The following is a 26,033-nucleotide window of genomic DNA, read 5'->3' on the forward strand; positions in this document are numbered from 1 at the left end:
GAATTTTGAAAATGATTGCATGTCAACCAAATCTGCAGCCCATATTTCATCGACGTCGTTCGCAATCACCCTTTTTTTAAAACGGCAAATGACCTTTTGTCCAAATTAGTGCCTGGTCCCGCAAAGTTCATTCCCGGAATGTGCTTTTCTCCTGGAAATTTTGCGCACGGAAGCTTGATTTTGCTGGACAGTTTATTAATCGATTCCACCAAGTCACCTCCTTTTGACGCAGAAACAAACTTACATTTTGTCGTTCCGCAAGCGTTGCAAGTCCTTTTCAACATATGCCTGTTGTTTTACTCATCTCATTTTTCAAATGAATAGTCTCTGTCTCTCTTTTGCATTTAACGCAGTACATTTTACATATAAAAAAAATTTTTTTCTTTTTTAAAATAAAATGGAAGTCATTGATTTGTCATGGAATATCGGTAGAAGCAAAAGAAACAACAACGCTCTTTTGCCAAGAAGTATAAGAGGAATCATCGTTGGAAAATCTGGATGCGGAAAAAACAACGTTGCTGCTCAATTTGCTGCTAAGACCTGGATGGCTGGATTGTAACCGTTTGCAAGAATTTGGCAAATCTCTTTTCCAACCTGAATACAAAATACTCAAAAGCACCTTTGAAAAGAAACAATCAAAAGAAGTTATTTTCGAATTGTTCAACATTCAAAACAAAATCGAACAAAAAAACGCGAGACCTGTAGCTGTCATTGAAGAAATTTCAAAAAAATTTAACGAAGAAGCAGAAATGGAGTGTCAATTTTTCGAAACAGCTGACGACGTTCCAGAACCTGAAGATCTCGATTCAACCAAAAACAATTTGATGATTTTTGACGACTTGCAACTGACCAAACAAAACAAATGCGAAAAATATTACATCCGAGGAAGACACTCTAACGTGGACTGCTTTTATCATGCTCAAAACTATTTCATGCTCCCTAGATAAACCATCAGAGAAAATGCCAACTATATTTGCCTCTTTCCACAAGACCAAAAACACGTCGATCACATTTATCAAGACCACGTTTCAAGCGACATGAAAAAAGAAGAGTTTAAAAAGTTTTGCAAATATTGCTGGTCTCAACCCCACGGATTTGCTGTTATTGATCTGTCCTCCAAAAAGGACCATGGAAAATACAGAAGCGGATTTGACCCTAACTCGTGAAAAAATTTCTTGCGTAAATAAAAATGGGATTTTATATAACCGCAATATCAAAAAAAGATACACCCACCGTAGGAAACAGCTCCATCAAAACATACTTTGAAAGACCCATCGAGTTGGAATCAAACAGGTATAAAATAGCTCTTATAAGGCTTGAGACGTATCGCAGTTACTCAAACATCTCCACTAAAAATAACATTTTCAGATACAGTCCGAACGCTGGCACAAACAGCTACACCATTTACATTAAAGATGGAGCTTATGATATAAATCAGCTCAACGACTACCTTCAAACTGAAATGAAAAAACAAACCGGAAGTTTGTATAGATCAGACGGAGTCATTCTTACTGCAGACGAAACGACATTAAAATCTGTACTGAAATTTGGAAAGCCTGGATCAACGACAAAATATTGGGTGGATTTTAACGTGAATAACAGTTTAGCTTCTCTCCTCGGATTCAACAAAAATGAATACACCTACGTTGAGAAATTAGAAGATCCTACCAATCCTAATAAAGTAACAAGTGTGATCAACACTTACGAGTCTGAAAATATTGTTAGAATTGAACATATAGATGTCATTCGAGTGACCAACGACATAATCGACACGTCTTATTTAGACGGAAGAGGCACCAACGATATTTACGCTTTTTATCCACAAGTTGAACCTGGCTTTAAAATTGTTGAAAAACCTTTTCAATATATATATCTCCCTATCCTTGTAAGCGAATTTTCAAGAATGGAAACGCAAATTGTCGACCAAAATGGTAACTTGATCGATTTTAGAGGAGAAGACATCATCGTCAGGTATCACATCAGAGAAAGAATATCCATAACTCTGGCTGGCCTTTTCTCCGGAAACGCTCTCAAACGATAGTTTTTTTTTCCTTTTCTATAAAAATGAGCAATTATCAAAAGATCAGACTAAACATTTTGCAAGGTCAAGCTGACAAAATTAAAAAAGCCATTCAAGATAAAACCGACGTCAGCATAAAAATCACTTATCAAGATTTAGAAGGAAATCACATTCTTGCAGTCACAAACTCACAATTGAACAAAATTAGAATAGCCTACAGCAACGGCACTGATGTCACACTTAAACTCAACAAAAAACAACTCATGAACAAATCTAAAATTGAAGGAGGATTTATAGGTGCGTTACTCCCTTTGCTCGCTATGCTCGGAAGCACTCTCGCCACAAGAATTGTACCCGCTCTTGCCACTGGGCTTCTTGCAGGTGTAGGCTCTTCTGCCGGTTCTGCCATGGTCGATAAAATCGCTGGACGGGCATGGTTTACTTGAACAAAAATGGAAAAGAAATAAAATTAACTGCAGCTGGCTCTGGCTTATACTTAAGACCTTGGTCTAAAAACATCAGCGGAGACGAACTCTTCTTAAAAACTCGTAACGGTTATGAATCTGTTGGATCCGGTTTATTGCTCGGTCCCAATTCACCCTTTTCAAGCATTCCCTTTTTAGGCGCTTTTCTATAATTTTTAAAAATTTTTTATTTGACAAGAATAAAAAGTTATTTGTATTTTCATGGATCTAAAGAAAGTACACTTTTACCGTTCCAATTACAATTCCTCCTGTAGACAAAATCATCAACGGTTTCCCCTTCTCCAAAAACACATCCAGCGCGTCTGAAAAAGAAACTATTTTTAAAACTCGATACAGCCGCTCAGACCGATGCACGCTATGAACATTCATTTTATCCTCATTTTCTTCTCCAAATTTAAAGCTTTCTGAAAAAATACCGCTTGTCTCCATTGAAAAGATCAACACTCCTTTCTCTAAAGTCACTCTAAATTCAGAGATCGGCTTTATCATTTTACACATATCGCTAAACCTCGAAACCAAACTTCTTTTTGACTGAAAAGAATAACGCTCAATCAAATTCACGTTTTGAACGCTTTCCGTCGCCACCCTAATATTATACTCAAACTGGTCTAAAGATCTCATGGCGATTTCCAAACTTCCCGCATTCAAAATGGACAAAGTCAACGCGCTATCACTTTTCATTGTTTTAAACGCCTTGCTAATATAACCCTCAATACCCACATGCAACGGCTCTTCAAAATTAAACACATACTCATTAAACTGATCTGCAAATAGATCCACTTCAAACATTAAATTTATCGTTGTTTTTGTTTTCAGATGAATTCCTTCTTTACTAATGTTCAAACACACCATCTTCATATTATTGAATAAAAGATCAAACAACGCTTTCATTTCACCTGCATGCTTCGTTCTCGCTAGAAACATTTTTTAAAAAAAGAAAATAAATTTATATCATTGCGACAAGAAAACAAATATTATGCTAAGAAAATATTTAGACAAGAAAATTTTATTATATCTTATCAGATTGCGGAAAGAAAATTTTATTACATCATTACGATAAAAAAACAAAATAAATATCATTACAACAAAAAAAGGTAAGTCAACACATGGCGTTTCTGGCGCATAAGTATACAAAAAACCCTCAATGCGCCAAAACCCGCATATCTTTACTACTGTGAAAGTCAAAAAACAGAATGATGACATAAAGCTTGAAATCCAATTTATTTTACAACAACAAAATGCTATTTTAAAGTATTTTATTTTACAGATTGGTAAAGTTAATCCCAAATTGCTTGAAAATGTAATTTTGCCATTGCAAACATTTGAACTGGTGCAAAATTATTGAATAGAAATTGCGTCAGTCAACGCTGGACAAGTTTCAGATAGTGAATTTTTTTTTCTAATGACAAACTTAAAGTATTTTTTCTTTAAGTTTAAGTTATACGTTATGTTTAGACACTATATCTTGGTCTTCAAGGAGGTGTTAATTTGAAAGAGACTGTCATACGAATAATGAAAAAGTTCATGACTGATGAATTGGCACACAGTTTTAATTTCATGAGCCATGGAAATAAGTATGGTTTTTCTGTCCTGCAGCTTAAGGACATTGTTTACGGTTAGTAAATAATTGTATGTGTATATTTGAGTAAATTGAAAAAAGTTGCTATTATTGTTTGAAAAAGAGTGCTTTTGTGAAAGGAGACTTTATTTTTCAAGTAGTCAAGTGACTTTTGTCCAGCGAAACTAATGTCTTGCAATCAAATAGTTCCCTTAAAATACTTATTAGTGTTTATTTTCTTTTTTAATAGAATTTACTAAAAATCAACAAATAAAAATCTAAATTCTTGCGCAAGCATAGAATCAACAAAACTTATTTCAGAGTACTCACACCACTGGCTTTTGATCTTTTCAGAAAAACAAACCATTACATCACAGCATTATAAATGTTATTATAAAAATACAATGGTAATAACATGGTAATGAGTCCTAAAGTTTCCATTTTCATGAAATTTGTTAATTTTAGTGTTAAATTTAATGGAAATTATTTATGGCCTTTTGACTGCAGTTTGTATTTTATGCAGTATTGATATAAAAAGTATTAGAATAATTGAAAGTGGAAAATTTCCTCAGTATAAGTTGTAATTCAGTGGCATATATAATTTCATATGCTGATTTTTGACAGGTTATTAATGTTTTAAGTATTTTTTGAAATGAAATTAGTATTAATATAATATATTTCGATTGCATTGCAAACACATAGCATATTTATATACTATACAGATTCTGTGCTTGCAAATCCCATGACGAAGGAAGCCAAATACGCTGAAATTGAGTTAGCTATTAACACATGGCTGCCTGTTTCATCTAATAGAGGTGGAGGTTGTAAAAGGCGAAAGAAGACCGAGAAAGAGTTGCCTGGGATAAATGTAGAGAATTTACTTTAGCAATAATTAAAAAGCTTCAATTTAAATTCCCATTTTTTATGTTTGAGGTGTTATTTTTGATTATTCTTCTAAGGATGCAAAGCGTACAAAAGCTGCAACAAATGAAGCAAAAATGGATAATACGAAATAATGAAAAATAGCACAATTTGATATATATTAGGGTGATCCAAAAATGACCAAAAAATTTTTTTTTTTATTTTTTGTTATTCCTAAGGTCTAAATGTGTTCATTTATGAAAGAAAACATTGTACCAAAAAAATCAGCCAAATTGGTTAATATTTAGAGGCCGCGCTGGGGCGATCTTTATACCCCTCTAAAATTGGAATTTTCAAAAGTTCAGTAAAATATTGACCTTCATTTTCTGTGCACATTTCGGTTATTTACCGTTCGATTTTAACAAAATAAAAACGAAAATAAAGCTCTTATTACGCATAATAATTTTTGTTAAATAACAATTCCTTTTTAAATGCATATTAAAGCGGCAAAGTAAATTGCAAACTAAGCCAAATTTCATTATATTTTATTATATTGGTTTATTATATGGTTTAGTTCAGTTCGAGACTTTATCGAGAGTGTTGTGATTCCTGAAATAAAATTACAATAGTTTATCTATTTTGCTTGACTAATAACATTAATTACAGTATTTTAAGAAAGTGATATAATTGCGAGTTTCAACGAAACTAATTTTGTTTGGAAATATAGGTGACAACAAAATATATTTTCATTCATACACTGTATTAAAGAAAATTTAAAATGGCTGCAGTCGCAAAGTCAACACGCAGTTCTACAGCAAAATGGTTAATTGGTCAACCAATATCAATGCTTTCCCATCTTAAGCTTCCAACGATTTTGGAAGTATTAAAATGTTTTTTCTTCCACCATGAGGTGAAAGGATTGAGTATACATGAAAGTTCCGTAACAGTTATCAAATCAACTTGTAAAATTTGGGAAAAAGCTAAAATTCCTACAATTCGAATGGATAATGCAGTTACAAGGCTTGAAAAATTTCATAAAGAATATACGGATCTATAAAAAGACAGAAATAAGAAATCAGCTGTTGCTAGAAGCAAAGTAACAGACTTTGAAAAGAGAATTATGAAACTTTTTGATATTGCGCCAACTAATGTTTTTGATTTAATAAAAATTGCTGAAGATTGCGATTTCCTCATAGATCAACGAGATGATAGAAACATGGTCTTGGGTTCCATTGATAAAGATGATGCAGTGAAAGAAGAAAATAAAGTTTGCAGAGAGATAAGTTTGGATAAACGTTTGCAAAAAGAAGCGTTAAGGAAACAACGCTCTGAAGAAGTAGTTGTTCTTGAGAATTCAACTTCGCCTTCAAGTTCTGCTAGTAGCGATCATGATGATCTCGTAGTTTTGAAAGGAAAAGATGATGTTGCAGAAAGCTCCGGTCTGAAAAGGAAGCGTTCTATAAAAAAAATTATTACCCCTAAAGTTGTCGCTTCCTTAGATAGAGGAAAAATAAGCAATCGTGTGGCAATGCGAACTATAGCAGCTACAATGCAAAGTTTAGAAGCTCCCATTGAAGAGTTCTCTATATCTGTTACTACTTTTCATAGGGCAAAAACTGATTATTGTAAAACTCATTACAATGAAACGAAAGAAAATTTCAAACCGGATGTACCTCTCGTAGTTCATTGGGATGGAAAAATGATGGCAGACATCGATGGAAGTGGAAATGTTGAGCGTTTGTCAGTTTTAGTAACAGGGCGTGGTGTTAAAAAACTTCTGGGAGTGCCAAAACTTTCTGATTCAAAAGGAGAAGTCATTGCTACTGCAGTTGTAGCCTCCCTCCATTAATGGGACGCTTCGAATCTTATTAACAGTCTCTGTGGCATGTCGTTTGATACCACAGCTAGAAATACAGGATCTGAGAAAGGTGCTTGTAATTTACTTGAAGAAAAGTTAGGAAAAGAATTATTGAATTTAGCTTGTCGTCATCACATTACTGAAATTGTTGCAGGATCTGTGTTTAAAATTTATTTTCCAACAACGTCTGGACCAGATGTTGCTATTTTCAAACGATTTAAACAAGCCTGGAAGAATATCAAGAAAGATGATTTTAGCCCAACAGTGCAAGATGAAGAAGCTGAAAGATATCTTTCAAACGTCTCGATTGAAAAAAAATCGTCTATAATTAATTTCTTAAAAAAATGTTTGCAAGACTCACAACCACGAGATGATTATAAAGAACTTCTTGAATTATGTCTAATATATTTAGGAGAGCAACCTCCTAGTGGAATAAGATTTAAAGCACCTGGAGCCTTCCATCATACTCGGTGGATGGCAAAACTTATTTATTCAATTAAAATATGGTTATTTAGAGATCAGTTTAAAATGGTGCAACATGAATTAAACGCAGTAAGAGATATTAGCATGTTTGATGCGTTAATATATGTTCGACAGTAGTTTACTGCACCACTCAGTTCCTCGGCCCCATTTAATGATTTAGATTTTCTAAAAAATATTGAAGAGTATCGTGAAATGGATGAAAATATAGCGACCGCTGCAACCAAAGCAATGAAGCGGCATCTATGGTATTTAAGTGAAGAACTTATATCGTTGGCCTTTTTTAGTGATGATGTAGAGATTGAAGTTAAAAGAAAAATGATAACTGCCCTTCAGCGTCAATGCGTAGACAATAATAGGCCATCAAAGAAATTAGCAGATTTTACAAATGTAATGAGTAAATCCCTTGAGGACTTTGCAACGTGTAAATCACTTTCATTTTTTAATTTCTTAAATATTGACATTTCCTTTCTTAAAGAAGATCCTTCAAACTGGAAAAACAATGAGTCGTATGCCGACTCTAAAGAAGTAGTGAAGTCTCTTAAAGTTGCTAATGATTGCGCCGAAAGAGGGGTGAAGTTAGTACAAGACTTTAATGTTGTCTTAACAAAAGATGAAGAGCAGCAAAAGTGTGTGGTAAATTTAGTTGCAGAAAACAGGGCTGTCTTACCAGATGCAAAAAAATCAACATTGAGTGCTAAACAAACCAGGCGACAACAGGGTCGGACTGGCTTGAAAAAACGGCCCGGGAAATTTGGTCATGGCGGCCCACTTCATTGTATGTTGCATATATTTAATATATATATATATATATATATATATATATATATATATATATATATATATATATATATATATATATATATATATATATATATATATATATATATAGGGGCGCCGAGAGCCTTCACGCCGCCCATGACAGCGACTATGATTAACGTCCTTATTTTTCTAAATTTACCTATTTTATATTATATAAAACACTGCTGTAAGTTGGAGTCTAGAAATAGTAGACATAATCGCTATTCAATATTGACTAGTATAGCAACTTTTTCATCGTTTGACTAGTCGATGCCAAGACATCAATTATTGCATCGTTACTAATTCTCGAAAGAAGGTCTTTTTCACAAGATATCAGCACGAAGACTGTAAACTTGACTGGCTCATCAAATTTCTTAATCTGTTCAAAATATATTTCAATTTCAAAAATGACCTTTCACAAACAACTTGTGATGAGGATAATGTCAGCACAAATTTGTAAGCCAGAAACAAATTTGAATACGCAAGACTATGCAATTTAAACTTCTAGAGGACAAAGTAACAACAAACAATACATTTTTTGCAAGATTTGCATTTATTTCTGTGGCTGTCACTGTTTTCCACTTCTGGGATTGTAAAGACAGTTTCAGGTTCTTCGGATTTATATTGTTGCATGTTGTCCGAGACAGAGTCAGATACTTCCGTGTCAAATATCAAACTACATTCATCTTCAAGAGTTATTTCGAAACTTTCCCATTTTCCTTGCAAAGTCCGATAATTCCGTTTGAAGCTGATCTTTTGTTACACTAGCATCAAACTTTCTGAGCAACCCACTCAGATGCTGTAATGCTGACAAAGTTTTTACGTGCTTAACGTTTTTTAAACTTGCAGTGGTAGCACACTTGCTAACGCTTGTACTAACACCGCCTAAAGATAAAGCGCGCATGCTTAAATTCACTATTAATATAATACTATTTTCAATAAGCTCAAGATGGCCGCCAAAATTTACATAACTAGCGGGCAAATGGCCTTTAATTAGATGTAATTAGAGGCCAGAAAGAAAGTTATTAAATTTTTAGTTAAATTTTAATTTACATTTTATTTGGAAAATAAAATGTAGCCTAACTAAAAATATAATATAATTTTTTATGTCAACCGGTCCACCGGGAATCTCCCGGTATCCCGGCGGCCCAGTCCAAGCCTGGGCGACAATGAGCAGCTGTTGTTGTTTAATGTTGTTTAATGTTGTTTAATAAAAGTTATTATGTGTAATAAGAGCTTTATTTTCGTTTTTATGTTATTAAAATCGAACGGTAAATAACCGAAATGTGTACAGAAAACGAAGGTCAATATCTTACTGAACTTTTGAAAATTCCAATTTTAGACGGGTAGAAAGATCGCCCCAGCGCGACCTCTAAATATTAACCGATTTGGCTGATTTTTTTGGTACAATGTTTTCTTTCATAAATGAACATATTTAAACCTTAGGAATAACAAAAAGTAAAAAAAAATTTTTTGGATTACCCTAATATATATATATATATATATATATATATATATATATATATATATATATATATATATATATATATATATATATATATATATGTATATATGTATATATATATATATATATATACATACATATAGGGGAAAGTTGCCTTTGATGGCATACTTAACTTTAACGTTACTCTAAGTCATTACCTGAAAACTTAAAAAATAATTTTGACATGAGTGTATTCCTTCTAGCATGCAGAATAATAATGAACCTCAGAATTTTTACTATTTGGCTTTTTTGTAAGTTTATACCATTAAAAAAAAAAATACCAGTATGCTATCATAGGCAGCTATTTGCTCCTATGATGGCACACTTTAAAGAAATTAGACAAACAAGAATTTTTTTTGTTTTTTAATAATGGAAACACAACTTATCAAAAAAGCAAAATTAAAAATAAACATTTGGTCTATAAGCATAGTTCAAATATAAATTTTTTTCTACTTCTCTTTATGCCTGCACATAAACAATGACACCAAGATCTGCATTTTTGACAACAAATCCATGGTTCTTTAGAGCAAGACAGCGAATAAAGTTAATAACAATAAAAAAATGCTGTATCAGATTCGAAATTCATTTTATAATTACTTCCTTTAATCTCCTACTGCAGTATTTTTCTTCAACAATTGTCTTTCTTTTTATTTTTCTAACAAATTTTTCCTTTTCTTTGTTATCTTTTTCTTTTGCCTTATCTTTTAGTTCTTGGATATCCGGTGTGGTATTCAGAGGTCCAGTTTTTCCACGTTTTCTTCCCCTTTTAAATTCGCTTTTAGGGGTTGCTAAAGGCACCGGACACAACTTTTGTATACTAGATCTTATCCTTTCGTTGAAACAGAAGATCCAATGCGTATGAAGCTTCTGATGAGGAAGATCTCATTTCCAAATGAATTGGTTTCTCAAACTCTTGTATTTCATCTTTGTTCTTAGCCTGATCACCTTTTTATGCGCATTAAAATTTATTTCAGGCATTTTTTTCAATTCATTTTGCAGACTTTCCTATAATGGCAACTTCTCGGTATGCCATCATAGGAAAGAGTCACCATATTTATTAAAACAAACTGTGTCTACCTTATTCTATACATAGCATTAAAACAAGTATTCTAATAAATGTACAAAGCCTGCAGATGAAATGCATGAAAATTTTACCTCTGTATGATGTATAATAAAATCGTAATCCTAAATATATGAGGGCATTAAAACTACAACACCAAATGCGAAAATTTATGTTTGTTGATTACAAAAGCATTATTTATGACGGAGGGACGAATTTTTACCAGAAATAATGAATTACTTATATACACATGTTGGTATAATCATTTATGCACCAAAACAAATATTTTTGGAAATATGACCAGTATGCCATCATAGGCGCTATGCCATCATAGCCACCTTTCCCCCATATATATATATATATATATATATATATATATATATATATATATATATATATATATATATATATATATATATATATATATATATATATACACACACACACACATACACACATATATATCAACTTAAGCTATTTTAGATATTTTGTTTGAACGTATTTTTACTATTTTTTGAATTAAACATAAATATTAGTGTGTGTGCTTTTACAATAATTTTTCAATTCTATGAGAAGTCGAAGAAAAGACATCGGGCGACGTCAGCATTCCGATGTCATTCAACGTTGAGCGATGTTAAACCAACATCGGAACAACGTTAGATTGCTGACGTAAAGACGATGTCTTTATGTGATAAAGCGATGTTAAACCAACGTAATAAAAACAATTTAAAAAATAACACTTATTTTCTAGCGTAAAAGCATTCGTTACAAAAAACTTTCTTTTTTGTACCAGTATCTTTCTGGAGACGCCCACCATCCCTGCCAACAACTTTGCTAGGAGCATACCGCAATGCCTTTTGAACTTCCGCTTTGATTTCGACGATCGTAACTTCGCTTTTTTTCTTCATGACATTAGCTAAATAGAAGTTCACAGTATAAAGGCATAAATATATAAAGACGAACTTTAATTAACTTTGAATTTCAAATCATATAAATAGAGTTATTTCGGTTGCAAAAACAAGCTACTAATGAAATCTAAAAATTTAATTCATAAACTACCCAACAAGAACAGCTTAAATTGGCTGAAAACGCTAAAAACTTTCAGAAAACTAGACCCATTTACCACCATTAAAGGTAAATAAAACAGACTTATATTAAGTCTGTTTTGTTACTTCAGAGTTTCGTCAATGCTAAAATCAGCTAAATTATTGTCAACTTTAGTGCGGTGGTAGAATAGTTGTCAACTTTAATGCGGTAGTAGAATAGTAGAGCGCTCGCCTTGTATCCATGAGGTTTGCAGTTCAACACTTTCCTACGTCTTTGGAATTACCGCGCTCAATTCGTTTCTCCGCGTAGAGGCCTATTCATATTTCGAAGTTAAGAGTTAAGAGTGGAAAAAAATGTCACAACTCTCATAAGTGGCCAACATCTCTCATGAGATGTTGTCACACATCTCTCATGAGATATTGTCACACATCTCTCATGAGCTATTGTCACACATCTCTCATGAGATGTTGTCATTTCTCATTGACTATCAGGAAAAACTTTCAATTCTATGCTTTAAAATAGTTTAAAATAATTTGCCAATCTTCAAAGTAAAATATAATACATTAAACATTTTATTATAAAAAAAGAAAAGATTACCAAGGATAAGCTCATAAACTTTTAACTTTTCAAAACTTAGTTTAACCTGAACATCTTTCTTATTTTTTTTGTTGCGGTTAGTCCCTTTCATGTTAAAACAAGCCATTACTTTTTGTGACATTAGACTATAAAAAAAAAAATAAAACACTTAAAAATAATGAAAGAAGAATAATTTTATGAATAATATTTGCCATGTACACACATCAAGTTTTATATATATATATATATAGATACATAGATACATACATGTATCCCTTTAAAAATAAAAATCCCCACAAAATCAGTAAGATCCTTAAAAAACCCCCGAAATCAACAAAATTTCTGTCTCCTAATTATTATAGCCAATAAAACTGTTAAATCCCTAGAATTATTAAAAATGAAATCAACAATTTTCTTTTATTCACTTTTATGGAGACTAAAAAGTTGATGAGTTATTTTAAAGTATAATTTTAATGTTTTGAAAAAAAAAATTTTTTTACTTTGCACCAGCAGATGCCATTTTTTTACAAAATTTGAAATTCTTAGTGGTTATTAAATTTCTGGAGACATGAGTGTGCTACAGACAAGTATATGACATATTTGGTAATTGATCATGTCAGTGTGATGTGTTAGAAAAATTTGAGTTCATATTTCTATTGTTTCACCTTGTGCCAAATACTTTTTAAAATTAAGTCAAAAGAAATCAAGCTCAATTAATCAATCCTCAAAAAATGCAGATTTTGGCGTAAAGTGTTGTGACTGCCACAGAGACCTAAAAAATTTTTTGCAAGCTCCTTAACAAAATATATTACATTTAAAGTATACATATTTGAGTTCTTTGTTGAACAGGGAGCCTATTTCCCAATATGACATATCCAGCTAGCTCGCTCAAACTGTATGGGGGATCAAGGTTACAGTCATTTTATTGGTTGTATCCATACTTATATCAGTTCTCATGGTTTACCCAATATCTTCTTTACAACAGTAATAGTCTGTCCCTGATTTCTCAAATGAAGTGCGCATTCATTCTTTGAGTTAGACTCTGAAGTTGATTCTGAAAACAAAAGATAGTGTTTTTGGAATCTTACACATTGAAATGTTGCGCATTGAAAATTGGTTGCTTGTTGGAATGCTGTGATGAGCTCCGATGAAGCCGTTGTTTGGATGGAGGTATATTTAATGGACTCTGAGTTGGAAAAGTAGGAAGTACATTTGGAAAAAATTTTTCTAAAAGTCAAAATGAGAAAAGTATTTTAGACACTAACAAAAATTAGTGGAAAGAAGGAAAATATTTTGCAAAAACTAGGTTAATGAGTCTAAACTGATTAAAGCACAAGAAAGCCATTTAAAAATAGTAATTAACTAAACGATATGTTAATATACAACATACAAAGTACCATAAAGTTGAGAGTATCTACAATATACCATGAATACATCACCTCAATCTTACCTTTATCAGAGATAATGTTTTTCATTGGTTCTGTTGGTTGTTCTTCAGTTGTTGTATAATCTGTACAGCCTTCACAGTCTTCTTTGGTACCTTAAAAAATAGCGATAGAAAATAGAGATTAATTTGTTGATAGTTTACTAGATTCAAAAGTACCAGAAACAATCAAAATCACCCACATCACAAAATATGGAGCATAATACCAGTTTATTCCCATATATTGTGATGTAGCTAGTTTTAATGTTTCACTTGAAAGTGAAATTTTTTTGTTTTAATTGAAAGTGACTTGAAATCAAATTTGTTTATGAATTTCAATCTTTAAAAATATAATTTTTCTTTATAAATATCTTATGTAAAAACAAATCATCTAATATCTTCCACCTATATTGACTTCTTGAATATAATACAAGTCTTTGATCACTGAAAATCAAGTGGTATAAAACATAACTCTCAGGGGCGTGTCTAGGGGATGTCTGCTACATCGCTTGACATACCCAAAATATGTATATATATATGTTTTTTCACAACTTTAATATTTAGTTGAATAAATATGATGCATCGGTAGATAAAAGCAAACAGAGCGAATAATTTTAGCAAACTAAAGCAATAATTAAGGAAACTATACAAGGTTAGTTTTTCGAACGGATGGTAAGGAGTTATTAATCCGGGATAACAGTTAGATTTACGGTTTAGTATTTTATTATAGTGCTTGTCAAATCGAGAACGGTCTAAAGTTTGTTAAAAAAAAACGATTTGTATATTTAAACGGATGTTGTTTTAACTTTTGACTTAAACAAATTAATAAGAAACTTAAATGGACATACCTTTTTTTATTAAGTTATTTAGTACTTCATTTTTTAAATATTTTCTTTTACTAGTTTAAAAAAAAATAAAAGTTATTACTTCTTAGAGAACAAATTCCGGACTTCCCTTTTCAATTACACCCTGAGTAAAGTTTTAGTCAAATCCTATTGATATTTATCATCAGGAGGAGAAGACTATAATTAACAAGAAGCATATATTAAAATATATCAATGGACATCCCCAATTATTTCATACAAAGCTGTGTATCTTTTTAATTACTTGCATTTTGAACAATATAAAAAGAAAGAAAGGGTTTTAAACATTAAAAATTAAATTCGGACTTCCTTAAGTACATACACCCTGTTTGGTATGTATTTATCAAACATTTCTTAAACATAAAACTTAGACGGTTTTTTAGACAATTTCTTTTGCTTTATATAAGAATAGGTTGTGTGTAATTGTTAAGCGTTGTCGCTGACTATGGTTATCATCATTTTCTTCTAAAAATAGATAGCGTATGAAGCTATGATGCTTGATAATGGTTAGCATCATGTGCGATAAAATATCGGGCGATTGCTAAGCCGTCTTACCTCATATATGCATTAGTCAATGAGGAAGGGGGGGGGGGGGGAATGGCAAAATTTAACATTTTTGGGGAGGGGTTAAAACTGCGACTTACCCAAAAAAAATCCTGTACACGCCCCTGACTCTTCACTCATGCAATGGCTTAGTTTCTCTGGTGTAAGTACAACAAAAATACACAATAGCACTTGGTAAATAATGCCTATATACCACACATTTTGCATTTGAATAGAAAGAATTGTTTCCATTAAGGTTTGGGAGTTTCTAAATTTTTAAATGCGCGTTTTGCATGTAGACCATTTGGCCAATACACCACTTTTCTTGTTGTATCAACCCAGCTTGATGGAATAACTATTTTATAATCTTTATCTTTTTCAACCCAACAAGCTCTTGTATATGCCATTTTAGACTGAAATAAAATAACAAGAAAAGTAGACACTATGACAAAATTATGACAAATTAAACATCTAAGACAAGTAAAAGTTTGATTTTCTCCTTGAAATGCCTACATATCTATGAGTACTACAGCCCTCTGAATTAATGGAGGCAAATAATAATCCTGTTGTAAGTCCCAATAACTGTTATGTATCAAGAGGGATGCACACATAAAATGTGCGTACATCCCTCTCAATTAATATCTGATATCTGACATAAAGGTTATAGAAACTGTGAACTATAAAAAAGTCAAAGTTTTGGAGTATATAGTAATTTTAAAAGTATGATATTCACAACTTCAAAATAGCATAACATAATAACATAGTTTTCAGTATGTCAAATAGATAAACAAAAATATTTTTAGAAATTTTAAAACCTAATGCTGTGAACATAGGGCATTCAAAAATAACTTTGATTCCGAGTTAAACAAACAAGTTTCCGAAGAATGTCAACTTTAGAAATTTTTATATTGTTCATTTGATTATCTTGATTGAATACATAAGTATCCAAATCTCTAGAGTCACAAGGTTTAAGAAAAAGATGCCTTGTATGCCTCTTGTTAACAACTTTACAATTAAATAACTTGTTAGTCAACTTTTCTGTTATACAGACCAAATCTCCATTTTTTAATGCTTAAAAGATTCACTTGCATTCTCTAATTCAGTACTACTTTTGATGACTTGAACAAGAGGACTATTTGAATTTCTTATAAATTTCTTTAACTCCTTCATATGGTTTTCAAACTGAAAAGCGGAGATTGAAATCAGATCTTCTCTTTGATTTGATACATCTTCATGTATATGTATCAAAGAAAATGTGTTATATGTTGCAAAAGTTCAACCATAGAAATCTTTTATGTTAAAAATAAACCACTCTAGTAGCTCTTTGGGGTATGGTAACAATGAAGTTCTTCTTTCAAACTCTGTGTAACACATAATTCTTATGGCAATACTAAAAGAAAGAAAATGCACATAATTATCCTATGAAAGAACTCCATTTAACACAACTGGACCAGTTTATAAGAGAAATTGCTTAAACTCAGTGGCTTTCCACAATCTTAATTCTTTTAAAGATCTTGGCTGCCTAACACATTCACTTGGTAACTTCAATTGCTCTAGATGACAAGAAACTTCATTTATTTTCATCTGAGAGAGTCTGCATACTCTGGGATCTTCTTTCAGGAACTGGAGTAACCTTTTCATAACACCTAAAAAAACTAAATGCATTGGGTCCAGCAAAAAGTTTTTAACACAAGGAATGTCAAAATCAAGAAGTATACTTCGGTTCATTTGATGGCTTCCTTGATAACTCTGTTGTGAAAAGTCAACATCATTGTGCAAAGGACAATCATGCTCTTCAAAAACAACTCTATTTTCAACATATGTGCCATGAACAGTACATCTTTCACAAGAGTCATACCCATTATGCCCCTTGATACATTTTAATAACTGCCTTGCTGGAGTATCACAGCAAAAATATTTTAGACTGACTTCAAAGAAAAAATTGTTGAAGTTAAAGCCATTTGCCTTTATATCACGAAATTCTACTAAAAAATCATTTAGAAGCTCAGAAACTTGCTTTTGCATTCCACAGTACAATGCTATGATAAAAGGTTTCATTCCACCTAATGCACCAAGTATCGGCCAAAACTGTTTACTACTGCTTTTAAGTAAAGAAAGTCCATCTATATTAACTTCTAAATAAATAGGATTTAGAGATAACCTGTTTCCTGTGTATGATTCTAGTACTTTCATTATACCATTTAAAATACCGAGAAAACATATTCTCCCCCACTTAAAAGTAAAATATGCACATACCGTGGTGTTTTCATCAGTGTCCGGCTATCTTTCGCTAAGTCATTATGACTATTATCAATGAGAATCTCTAAAAGTTCATTAATACATGCACGTGTACATTTGTTCCGAGCGCTCCAGGATGCTAGTTTTTCAGAAAGAGAATAACCTGTGATTGGCTCCTTATTGTCAAAACTTAAATTAAAAAAATCATCAAAATTCAATGTATTAATACAGGCACTTATGTTCTCAATGGGATCATGATCAATACTACGATTGCTCCAATTAGCTGACTCAGAACAAAAAGATTCAACTTCATTGTTAATAAATTGCACATTGTCATCAGAATCATTTTGTAGAGCATCATTAATTAGATTATTGGTTCCTCGATTCCGTGCTCTCCAATTATTAATGTAAGACATCTAAAGAATAATGTTAAAAAGCTGTTGAAAAAGTTATAGATTGTGATATCAATCCATTTAAATACATTTTTGAAAATTCATGTTCGTCTCAGTGTGCCTATCCAAAAAAATTATTATGGAAACAAGAAAGTAAGAGAAGATCATGAAAACAACAGAGACAAGATCTGTAAAGCATGATGACACAGTACATCTAACAAAGTGTAAATTAGCATATCCAAAAAAGAATGGAAATAAAGATGTGCAAACCACAGACATTTATTTACAAAATGCTCAAATACTCAACGACACTAAGTACTTGTGGGAAATGAAACATTATGAAGTAAGTTCTCTCATTTAACTTAAAAGAAATAGTTTTTAACAAAAAGCATGTATTTTTTATCTGATGATTGCAATAAGCATGAAACTTAAAGTAGTAAACATTATGTAGTTTTATTTTAAACTTACTACATAAAATAAAATATATTACTCTAATTTTGATCATTGAGCACTCTTGTTGAACTTACATGCACACATAAACTTAAGAACATTGCAATAATCAATATATAAAAACATTGGATTAATATTTTTTACTAACTTAAATACATACATACACACATACATACACACACACACACATACATACATACATACATACATACATACATACATACATACATACATACATACATACATACATACATACATACTAATCTATGCTAAACAAAATGTAATTTATATGATATAACCGATATAAAGAATGCGTTTTATGTCAAACTAAATCTAACTTATTGTTTCTATTGATAACGTTTAACCGAATTGAAAAAAAAAAATTAAAACCATCCAAGAAAAAGAAAGAGCCTTAAAAAAACAAAAAAAAAAAACTTTTAAAGTTGATAGAAAACGTTTGTAGATTTGAAAAATTTCGATCAAAAGTCTAAAGAGATTTGGAATTTGGAATTGGAGATTTTTAAATTTTAAATAATTTAAAAGTATTGTTTTTTGTTTTTTGTTTTTTTTTGTTAGATGACTTGCTGGTTGCTTAATTAAACTCCAACTTGTGATTGAGATAACTTCTAAATTGAATCATTTAACACATTTTTACTGGATTTTTCATTCAAACATTTAATAATTTTAGTAATCAAAACGTTTTCTGTGTCACAATTTTATGATATGTTTATTTATATGATATGTCATATCAATCTATGCTAAAACTTTGGCTCTCACTTTTTTAACTTCTTTTGAGGCAGCATGATGCAGACGTAGTTTTGCGGAGTTTCTTTTTAGAAACATATATACACATAGATACTTTTTGGAAAGAAGAAAGACTAATCTTTACTTTTTTAAAACTTTTATTATGGTTACTAAACTTTTTTATGTGATGTTTTGCTCCTAAATATTAGGTTGATGTTCTCTCTTGAATATGGGGTCGAAGAAATATAGAGTCCGCTTTTTTATTACTAAAATAGTTTCTTTCATGCATTTCCTACGCACATGCCTATTTCAACGAAAAATAATGATAAGCAATTAGTTTAACTTGTGTTATACCAAGTATACCACTTTTTTCAGGTAGCCCTAGACAAACGGTTTTTTGAGGTGGTTCTTTTTAGAAACATATATAAACCTTGACAACTTTTGAAAAAAAGAAAGGTTAGGCTTGTTTTTTATATTACTATTGCGTATTGCTACCATACTTTTTTATGAAGTAATTTGCTGAGAATTTTGCATGAAAATTTGGTTGATGTTGTCACATGGACTTGTAGTCGAAGAAATGTAGAGTCCGTTTTTTTATTATCAAAATAGTTTGCTTTATGCATTTTCTATGAACATGCCAAATTTCAACGAAAAATAAAGATAAGCAATTACTCTAACCAGTGTTGGACTTTAAGTACCTAATTTCGATTTTTCTGTTATTTTTTTTTAAAGCGAAATCCGGGTGGGCCGAAATCTGGATAATGGGGGGGGGGGGGGATTCAAAGGAAAATCTTATTTTGAACTATTTTGATTTATATTATTAGATTTAATTTAATATGGACAATGCCAACAAAAATCTTATGGCTACACTAACAGATAGTAAGTTCAATTTTTTTTTCTCATATCCAAAAACAATGATTAATGTACAACCTCAATTGTTTTTTATGTAACATATAAAAAAAGATTAATGTTTCAGATTAAAACTGTTGGCATTCAATAGGAGCAGTTTTAATATTTTAAAACACTAACATTTAAAATTTTAAAAACACTAAGAAGTTTTTTGTTAAGATTAATCTAATGAAGTATCTAATATACTTATTTATATGTGGTTTATCATTGTTATTGTCTTTTATCATATTTGGATTATATACTTCTTTATCTGTGGATTACTGTTTAAATCATTATACAAGCATGTCTAACATTTATTTCTTGTTTAGATCCTACCCAGCCTTTTATGGATTTTTTAAGATTTCATAAATATAAGTCACATAAATATTGGGTTTATTAATTAAAAAAAAATTTAGATAATCACAAAGAGAAAACAGTTAAAATTAAGTAAATATTAATAAAACATTTATAACATCTTCCAATATATAGAAACACTTAAAAAATTTAAGTTAATGTTCTTTACTTATTGTATACTTATCTTTATCTGTGTTTATTGTTTACATAAGTTTATAAACATTCCTAATGTTAGCTTGTTGCTTACAAAAATAATGTCTTTGTATTTGAATAGTTATATTTTCATTGTTTATTTTCATTTTTTTAGTATAGTTGTTGCACCTTAAGCAGAACAGCTTTAACGATTGTTACATTTGCAACTTGATGTTGACAATTTCAATTATATTGTGTAAATTTTTTTTAACATTTTAAGTCGAATCTACACGGCCTACTGCTGGTAAGTTTGTATCAGTTTGTATATGTTAATGATTATGGAATTAGTTTTTAGTCTGTGAATAGATTTCAAAGAATACCAATTTCAAAGTCATTATTTTGCAATATTTTTTATTACAAATTTTTAATTTTAGTTGCATCCTCGCCTTCAACAAATGGTTAGTTTAATAACTATTACTATTTAATATGTGTCTATATTTTTGACGATTGCAATACAAATTTTTTATTAAATAATTTTTAACCTTAGTTCCTTCTACATCTGCTATAAGTGGTATGTGTACAAATTTTTTACCTAACAATATGTTTATGCATATCTTGGCAATTACAGTATTTATTTTTAATTACAACTTTGATAACCTTTAGTTACATCTTCATCGGCTACTACGACTAGTAAGTTTAAAAACTATTATTTGCAAACATGTACACACCTTTCCTATAAATTGCAAATTTTTATAAAAACTTTTTCTATCTTTAGCTACATGTGCGCAACCTTTTGCTGGTAAATTTATGATTTAGAAATGTTTCTGAATGATTATTGAATTTATGTTTCTATTTATATGCGCTATTTAATGCATTAGTATTGTGTTATCCCTCAAAGTGCAGTAGAATGAAATGACCAATCTCATTAACATTTTTAAAGCTATCATGGATTAATATGTTGTTCATATTATTTATGCAGCCTATCACTTTTACAATTAATTGTTTTAAATTAAATTTTACATAATGCTATTAAGTACTTGTCTATTTACTAATCATTGTCATTAAGAGCTAACATATCAAGACTACCTATTGTATAGGTCCCAGCATCCTGGACCCACAAGCAATAGATCATTTAAGCGATGGGTCAAGTTAGGAGGAAAGGACAATGAGTCCTTTAAATGGTCCTCTTATCCTCCTAACAAGGGTGCTGGGAGCCGCAGCAGAAGGGGAGGTGGTCGAGGTCGTGGTAGCCGAGATCGAGGAAGAAGATGGAATGGCGGCAGCCTTGTGGTCCATGGTGATTATTACAATTATTAGGCACCACCTAATAATTGTAATAATCCCCTCACACCAACAATAAAATACTTTACATTTTACTTGAAACTTTTATGCATTCTAAAAACTAAGAAGATTTTTAAAGTGAAAAAAGTTCTTTATAATTGCTTTTTAATAAACTTTTTTTTTTTAAATAAACTTTTTTTTTTTTAAATAAACTTTTTTTTATGAAGGCAAGAAACTTTAATAAATTAGGATAAATTAAGAAACCGGAAATTAACTTTTTTTTAACTAAGTTTTTAGAATACATAAAATTTTAAGTTAAATGCAATGTGAAAAAATAAATGTGAAGAGTACTTTGCGTACTTATTTACTATTCTTGTTTTAGTTTATTTAAACTGTTTGGTTGACTTTATTAACCGTTATTTGATTTTACATTAGTTTACCTTATGTTTACAGTTCCTAAAAATATTCACCTTATGTTTTCAGTTCCTAAAAATTATATTTGAATTATTGAGGTTGAAAAACTAGTTTCTTGTAACCGTTACTTATTTATAGAAGGTATGTGTGAGATTTTTAAATTATTTGAGATTTTTTAGGTTTATATAATTTAGTTATTTTTTTACATTATTTATAATGCTATTAATTTTTAACAACTTATTATATATTGTTTGTTTATTATATATTTATTTGTTTGTTTAGGCAAATTTAATTGAAACTATAATATATTAACTCTTTATATATACTTTTTAGAGATATTATGGGTACAAAAGTTGTGTTTTCGGATGTAGTGAAAAAAAATTTATCTCTGAACTTCACTTTGCAAAACGAAATACATACACAATGTCAAAATGGACATATATTCCTCTCATTCACTATTAACGCTGAGTCAATTATTCGTACTCTTGAACAAGTCAATGAGTTATTTTACTTAAAAACTAGTAAACCTCGACTTTGCTGTGCAATCAACATTGCAAAAAAATGGACTACCCATTATGTAAGGGATCGTTCAAAATTCATGAATTTTTGTAATCGGCTCTTTGCATACCATCCATCAAACGTGCCAATGATGCAAGGAATGCATCTTAATCAAAGTAGTTCATTGATTACTGTTTCAGGGTCTTCTGTGCTGTCAGCAAATGAACATTTTGATACTTTACCTTTAATTAATGGCGAGCTTTTTTCGCCCGTAAGTTGCTTAAAAAATGAAAACAGAGAGCATGCATATAGAGAAGAAGTATTCCCATAGAAAGCCAAACTCAGATCTAGATTATCTTATTTTTCTTCTAAGTTAGCTAGCTCAACTAATGAACACAGGATAAAAATAAATAAAGTTCGATCTAAGTATAATAGCTTGCCATATAAGTTAAAAACATTTAAGAGAAGTATCAAAAGAAAAGAAGATATTATTAAAGCTTTGAGGGCAGAAGCTAGAGATCTAAAAAAACAAATTAAAACATATCATTACAGTAGGTTTATTTGCAATCTTAAAGCGAAAGCAAAGGAGTTGAAAGCAAAAGAAAAACAAAACTTAATGCAAATAAAAGTAACACATAATACTGATGGTAAGGCTATCAAAATAAAATGTTTATTGCTCAATTAAAAAATGAAATGTTGCAGATAAAAGAGGGGAAAATGCCAAATGCTAATATGTCAGAAGATGATATGAGTTACCCTTTAAAAATGAGGATTATAATTTATAGCATGTTATTAGCTAATGTTCCAACAGGTAACATTCAATTCCTATTTTCAAAAATTGGACAATATTTGGGTGTTAATTTTACGGATATTCCTCATCGTTGTACTATTGAGCTGTATAGCAGAACTGCAAGCAGCAGAATGGGCAATTAGTAATTCTCATCTTACTCTTGGATTTGATGCAAAGACACAAGAAGGTGTTCATATCAACACTGTTCATCTGACTTCTAAAAACAACTGTCAGGTCATTGCGCTGGACCAATTACCAGGTGGAACAGCTGTTGATTATGAAAACCATACTTGTGGTGCAGTTGATCACTTAGCTTTTATTTATTCAAATTTTCACTCGCTTCCCTTTAACGAATGTCGTAGTACAATCATATCAAATATAACCAACAGAATGTCTGACAGAGTAGCAGTTAACCATCTAAACATTCCCAAAATTTGTAATACCTGGGGGAAGAATTTGAATGAGCTAAATTGTCATTTGCAACCCCTAGAGATTATTATCATTTTATGACGCGAAGGTTTGAAATCTCTAGAACTTGAACCTTGCAAGTTGTTTCGAAATGATTGTATGGCAGTCAAAAGTGTATTAGCAATGAACAAGATGAAGTTTAAAGATGGCAAAGGTGATCCACAAGGCTTTGTAAAATTTTTAGACAATTACCAACTAGCACGAGGTATTATTCCACGGTATCGTGGAAACCGTCTACACATTCTTTTCCACACTTGTTTCATTTTTATGAAACACTATACTGCTTTTCTACTTTATCTGACCACTGGAACAATAAATTGTTTTAGCTTGCTACCAATTCTGCGAGAAGCATTTTGTAATACAACTGCTATAAAACAAATGGGAGTGCTGGCACTATTAAGTAAACTTCTCAGTGGACCATGGATGACTAAGTTTTATGTATCAGCTGATGATGCAAGTTTAGTAACTTCTTTTAGAACATCTTTTACTACCTGGATACCAGGTAGTAAAAGATGTTCTAAAAGAAGTTACTAATTGCAAGTCTGATCCAGCTGCACTATTTTGCAGAAAAATTGATTTTTTTGGAACAAAGCTTGCCCCAAATATTTTACAACCTATTACAACTTTATGCCCCATTAATGACCAACTTGTAAAAATGACTTCAGCTTGTCTTAATGCAGTTGAGGAAGTCTTGACTCGTCAATATAAAAAATATTTCTCCCTTTCTATTACAGCAGGACTGAAAAAGGAGACAGCTAGTGCAAGGCTTCACAATATAGACAGACACAATATAGAATTAATGGGTATGTTTGGTGATGCCAAAGGACGATGCCCTAATGCAACAGTTTGTTATATATCTAGCAAATTAAGATCCAAAAAGAATAGGACGATAGATTATCTTGATAATCTGGACGAGTTGTCTATAGAAAAGGTAATTAAGTGGTCTATTTGCATAGCACGTAAAAAAAGAATGAAAACACGACTACTACATAATGAAATTCGAGCAGAGATTACTGGTAGACTGGATTGTAAACGCAAAAAAATAGACGAAAAACAAAAAAGAAAGATAGAGCGTGAGCTCTGTATTTTAACTACCAGTGAAATGATGCATAAATGTAAACACTTATCTGCAAAGCAACTTGAAGACTTAGATGATGTTATGTCGGAGAGAATTGTTGGCAGAAAACTTGGTCATGAGTGGTATGATGCTGACAATTCCAAATCTGTCATTTATGACGGTAGAGTTGAAAAGGTAAACAAGGGATTACATGACAGAATTTACACTATTTCTTACTGGAAAAAAGATGAGACGGATATGGAAGCTGCTTAATATAAGATGAAAAAAATACAGCTTGCTGCTGATGTTTTAACAGGTGAATTAATATTTTCCTAAATGGAATATAAATATTGTTGATATGCTATTTTATTTTTAATATTGATATTTTCAAGTATACAGATAAGTAAACTAATAGATAATAATCTTAACATAATAATAATAATCAATAAAAGTTAATAGTGAAAACAAAATAATTTTAAAACAAGATATTAATTAAAAGTTAAAACATATCAGCAATAACAGAAAATTAATAAAACCAAGTAATAAAATTATATATATATATATATATATATATATATATATGAATATATATATATATATATATATATATATATATTTGCATATATATAAAATATATTATATAACATATTTTTTTTTTTGTATATTTAAAGATTATGGTACACCAAGTTGTGTAGTTTGGCAAACATTTTTGATAGACGGCTCTGGCTAACCTTCACGGGGTGTCTATTGTTAAAAATGATTTATTTAGTTTCATTATTGGAATTTTAAATAATATCACTTACTAAAAGCTAAGACATAAATTTATTATTTTTTGTTTTTTAAAAATTTTTTAAATTCATTTTATCTTTGGCTTACTTTTAAGGTGGATACTCCAACTTGCATCTTGTAATGTGGTAAGATTTGTAAAGTTATGTCTCTCTTTTTAAATTAACACAATTTAAAATCATTTTCAAGCTTAAATAAGAGTTGGAGGGGGGACATTGGGCGTGGCACTTGCCCCTGCCCTAACTAACATAGTAAAATAATTTTGAATAGTTATTTCTCTTTTTCCATAAACTCCATTTAAAACCTTTATTCAAATATATTTTAAAATTTTTTTTTAGGTTGAATAAGACTGGGCAGGGGGGGGCGAGGACGGGCGGGGGGGGGGGCGGGTAGTTAAGCGAAGCACATGCCCCGCCCCTAATGTCAATTTATACACCACTTGTATATGATGTAAAGTAAGAA

General features: G+C 30.9%; 2 protein-coding genes and 3 pseudogenes across 2 annotated transcripts; 3 read left to right on the forward strand and 2 right to left on the reverse strand.

Moving 5' to 3' along the window:
• Nucleotides 1–3,611: 3,611 nt before the first annotated feature.
• Nucleotides 3,612–5,079, forward strand: LOC149878154 (uncharacterized). The gene is made up of 5 exons (XM_090072492.1): nt 3,612–3,623; nt 3,773–3,835; nt 3,961–4,120; nt 4,786–4,931; nt 5,023–5,079. Exons 1-5 carry the CDS (start codon nt 3,612–3,614, stop codon nt 5,077–5,079), a joined length of 438 nt encoding a protein of 145 aa, XP_089928618.1.
• A 3,672-nt stretch (nt 5,080–8,751) lies between these two features.
• LOC149878155 (uncharacterized) lies at nt 8,752–15,508 on the reverse strand (annotated as a pseudogene).
• Nucleotides 15,509–16,144: 636 nt separating this feature from the next.
• LOC145194563 (uncharacterized) lies at nt 16,145–17,733 on the reverse strand (annotated as a pseudogene).
• A 2,006-nt stretch (nt 17,734–19,739) lies between these two features.
• LOC149878156 (uncharacterized) lies at nt 19,740–21,594 on the forward strand. The gene is made up of 7 exons (XM_090072494.1): nt 19,740–19,782; nt 20,121–20,156; nt 20,558–20,581; nt 20,825–20,848; nt 20,941–20,967; nt 21,053–21,076; nt 21,344–21,594. Exons 1-7 carry the CDS (start codon nt 19,740–19,742, stop codon nt 21,592–21,594), a joined length of 429 nt encoding a protein of 142 aa, XP_089928620.1.
• A 1,024-nt stretch (nt 21,595–22,618) lies between these two features.
• On the forward strand, nt 22,619–25,121 carry LOC149878157 (uncharacterized; annotated as a pseudogene).
• The last annotated feature ends 912 nt before the right edge of the window (nt 25,122–26,033 follow it).

This window comes from Hydra viridissima, unplaced genomic scaffold (genome assembly GCF_058129835.1).
Source record: "Hydra viridissima isolate aposymbiotic clone 2 unplaced genomic scaffold, HvirCarnegie_v1 scaffold_15, whole genome shotgun sequence".
Lineage (NCBI taxonomy): Eukaryota > Metazoa > Cnidaria > Hydrozoa > Anthoathecata > Hydridae > Hydra > Hydra viridissima.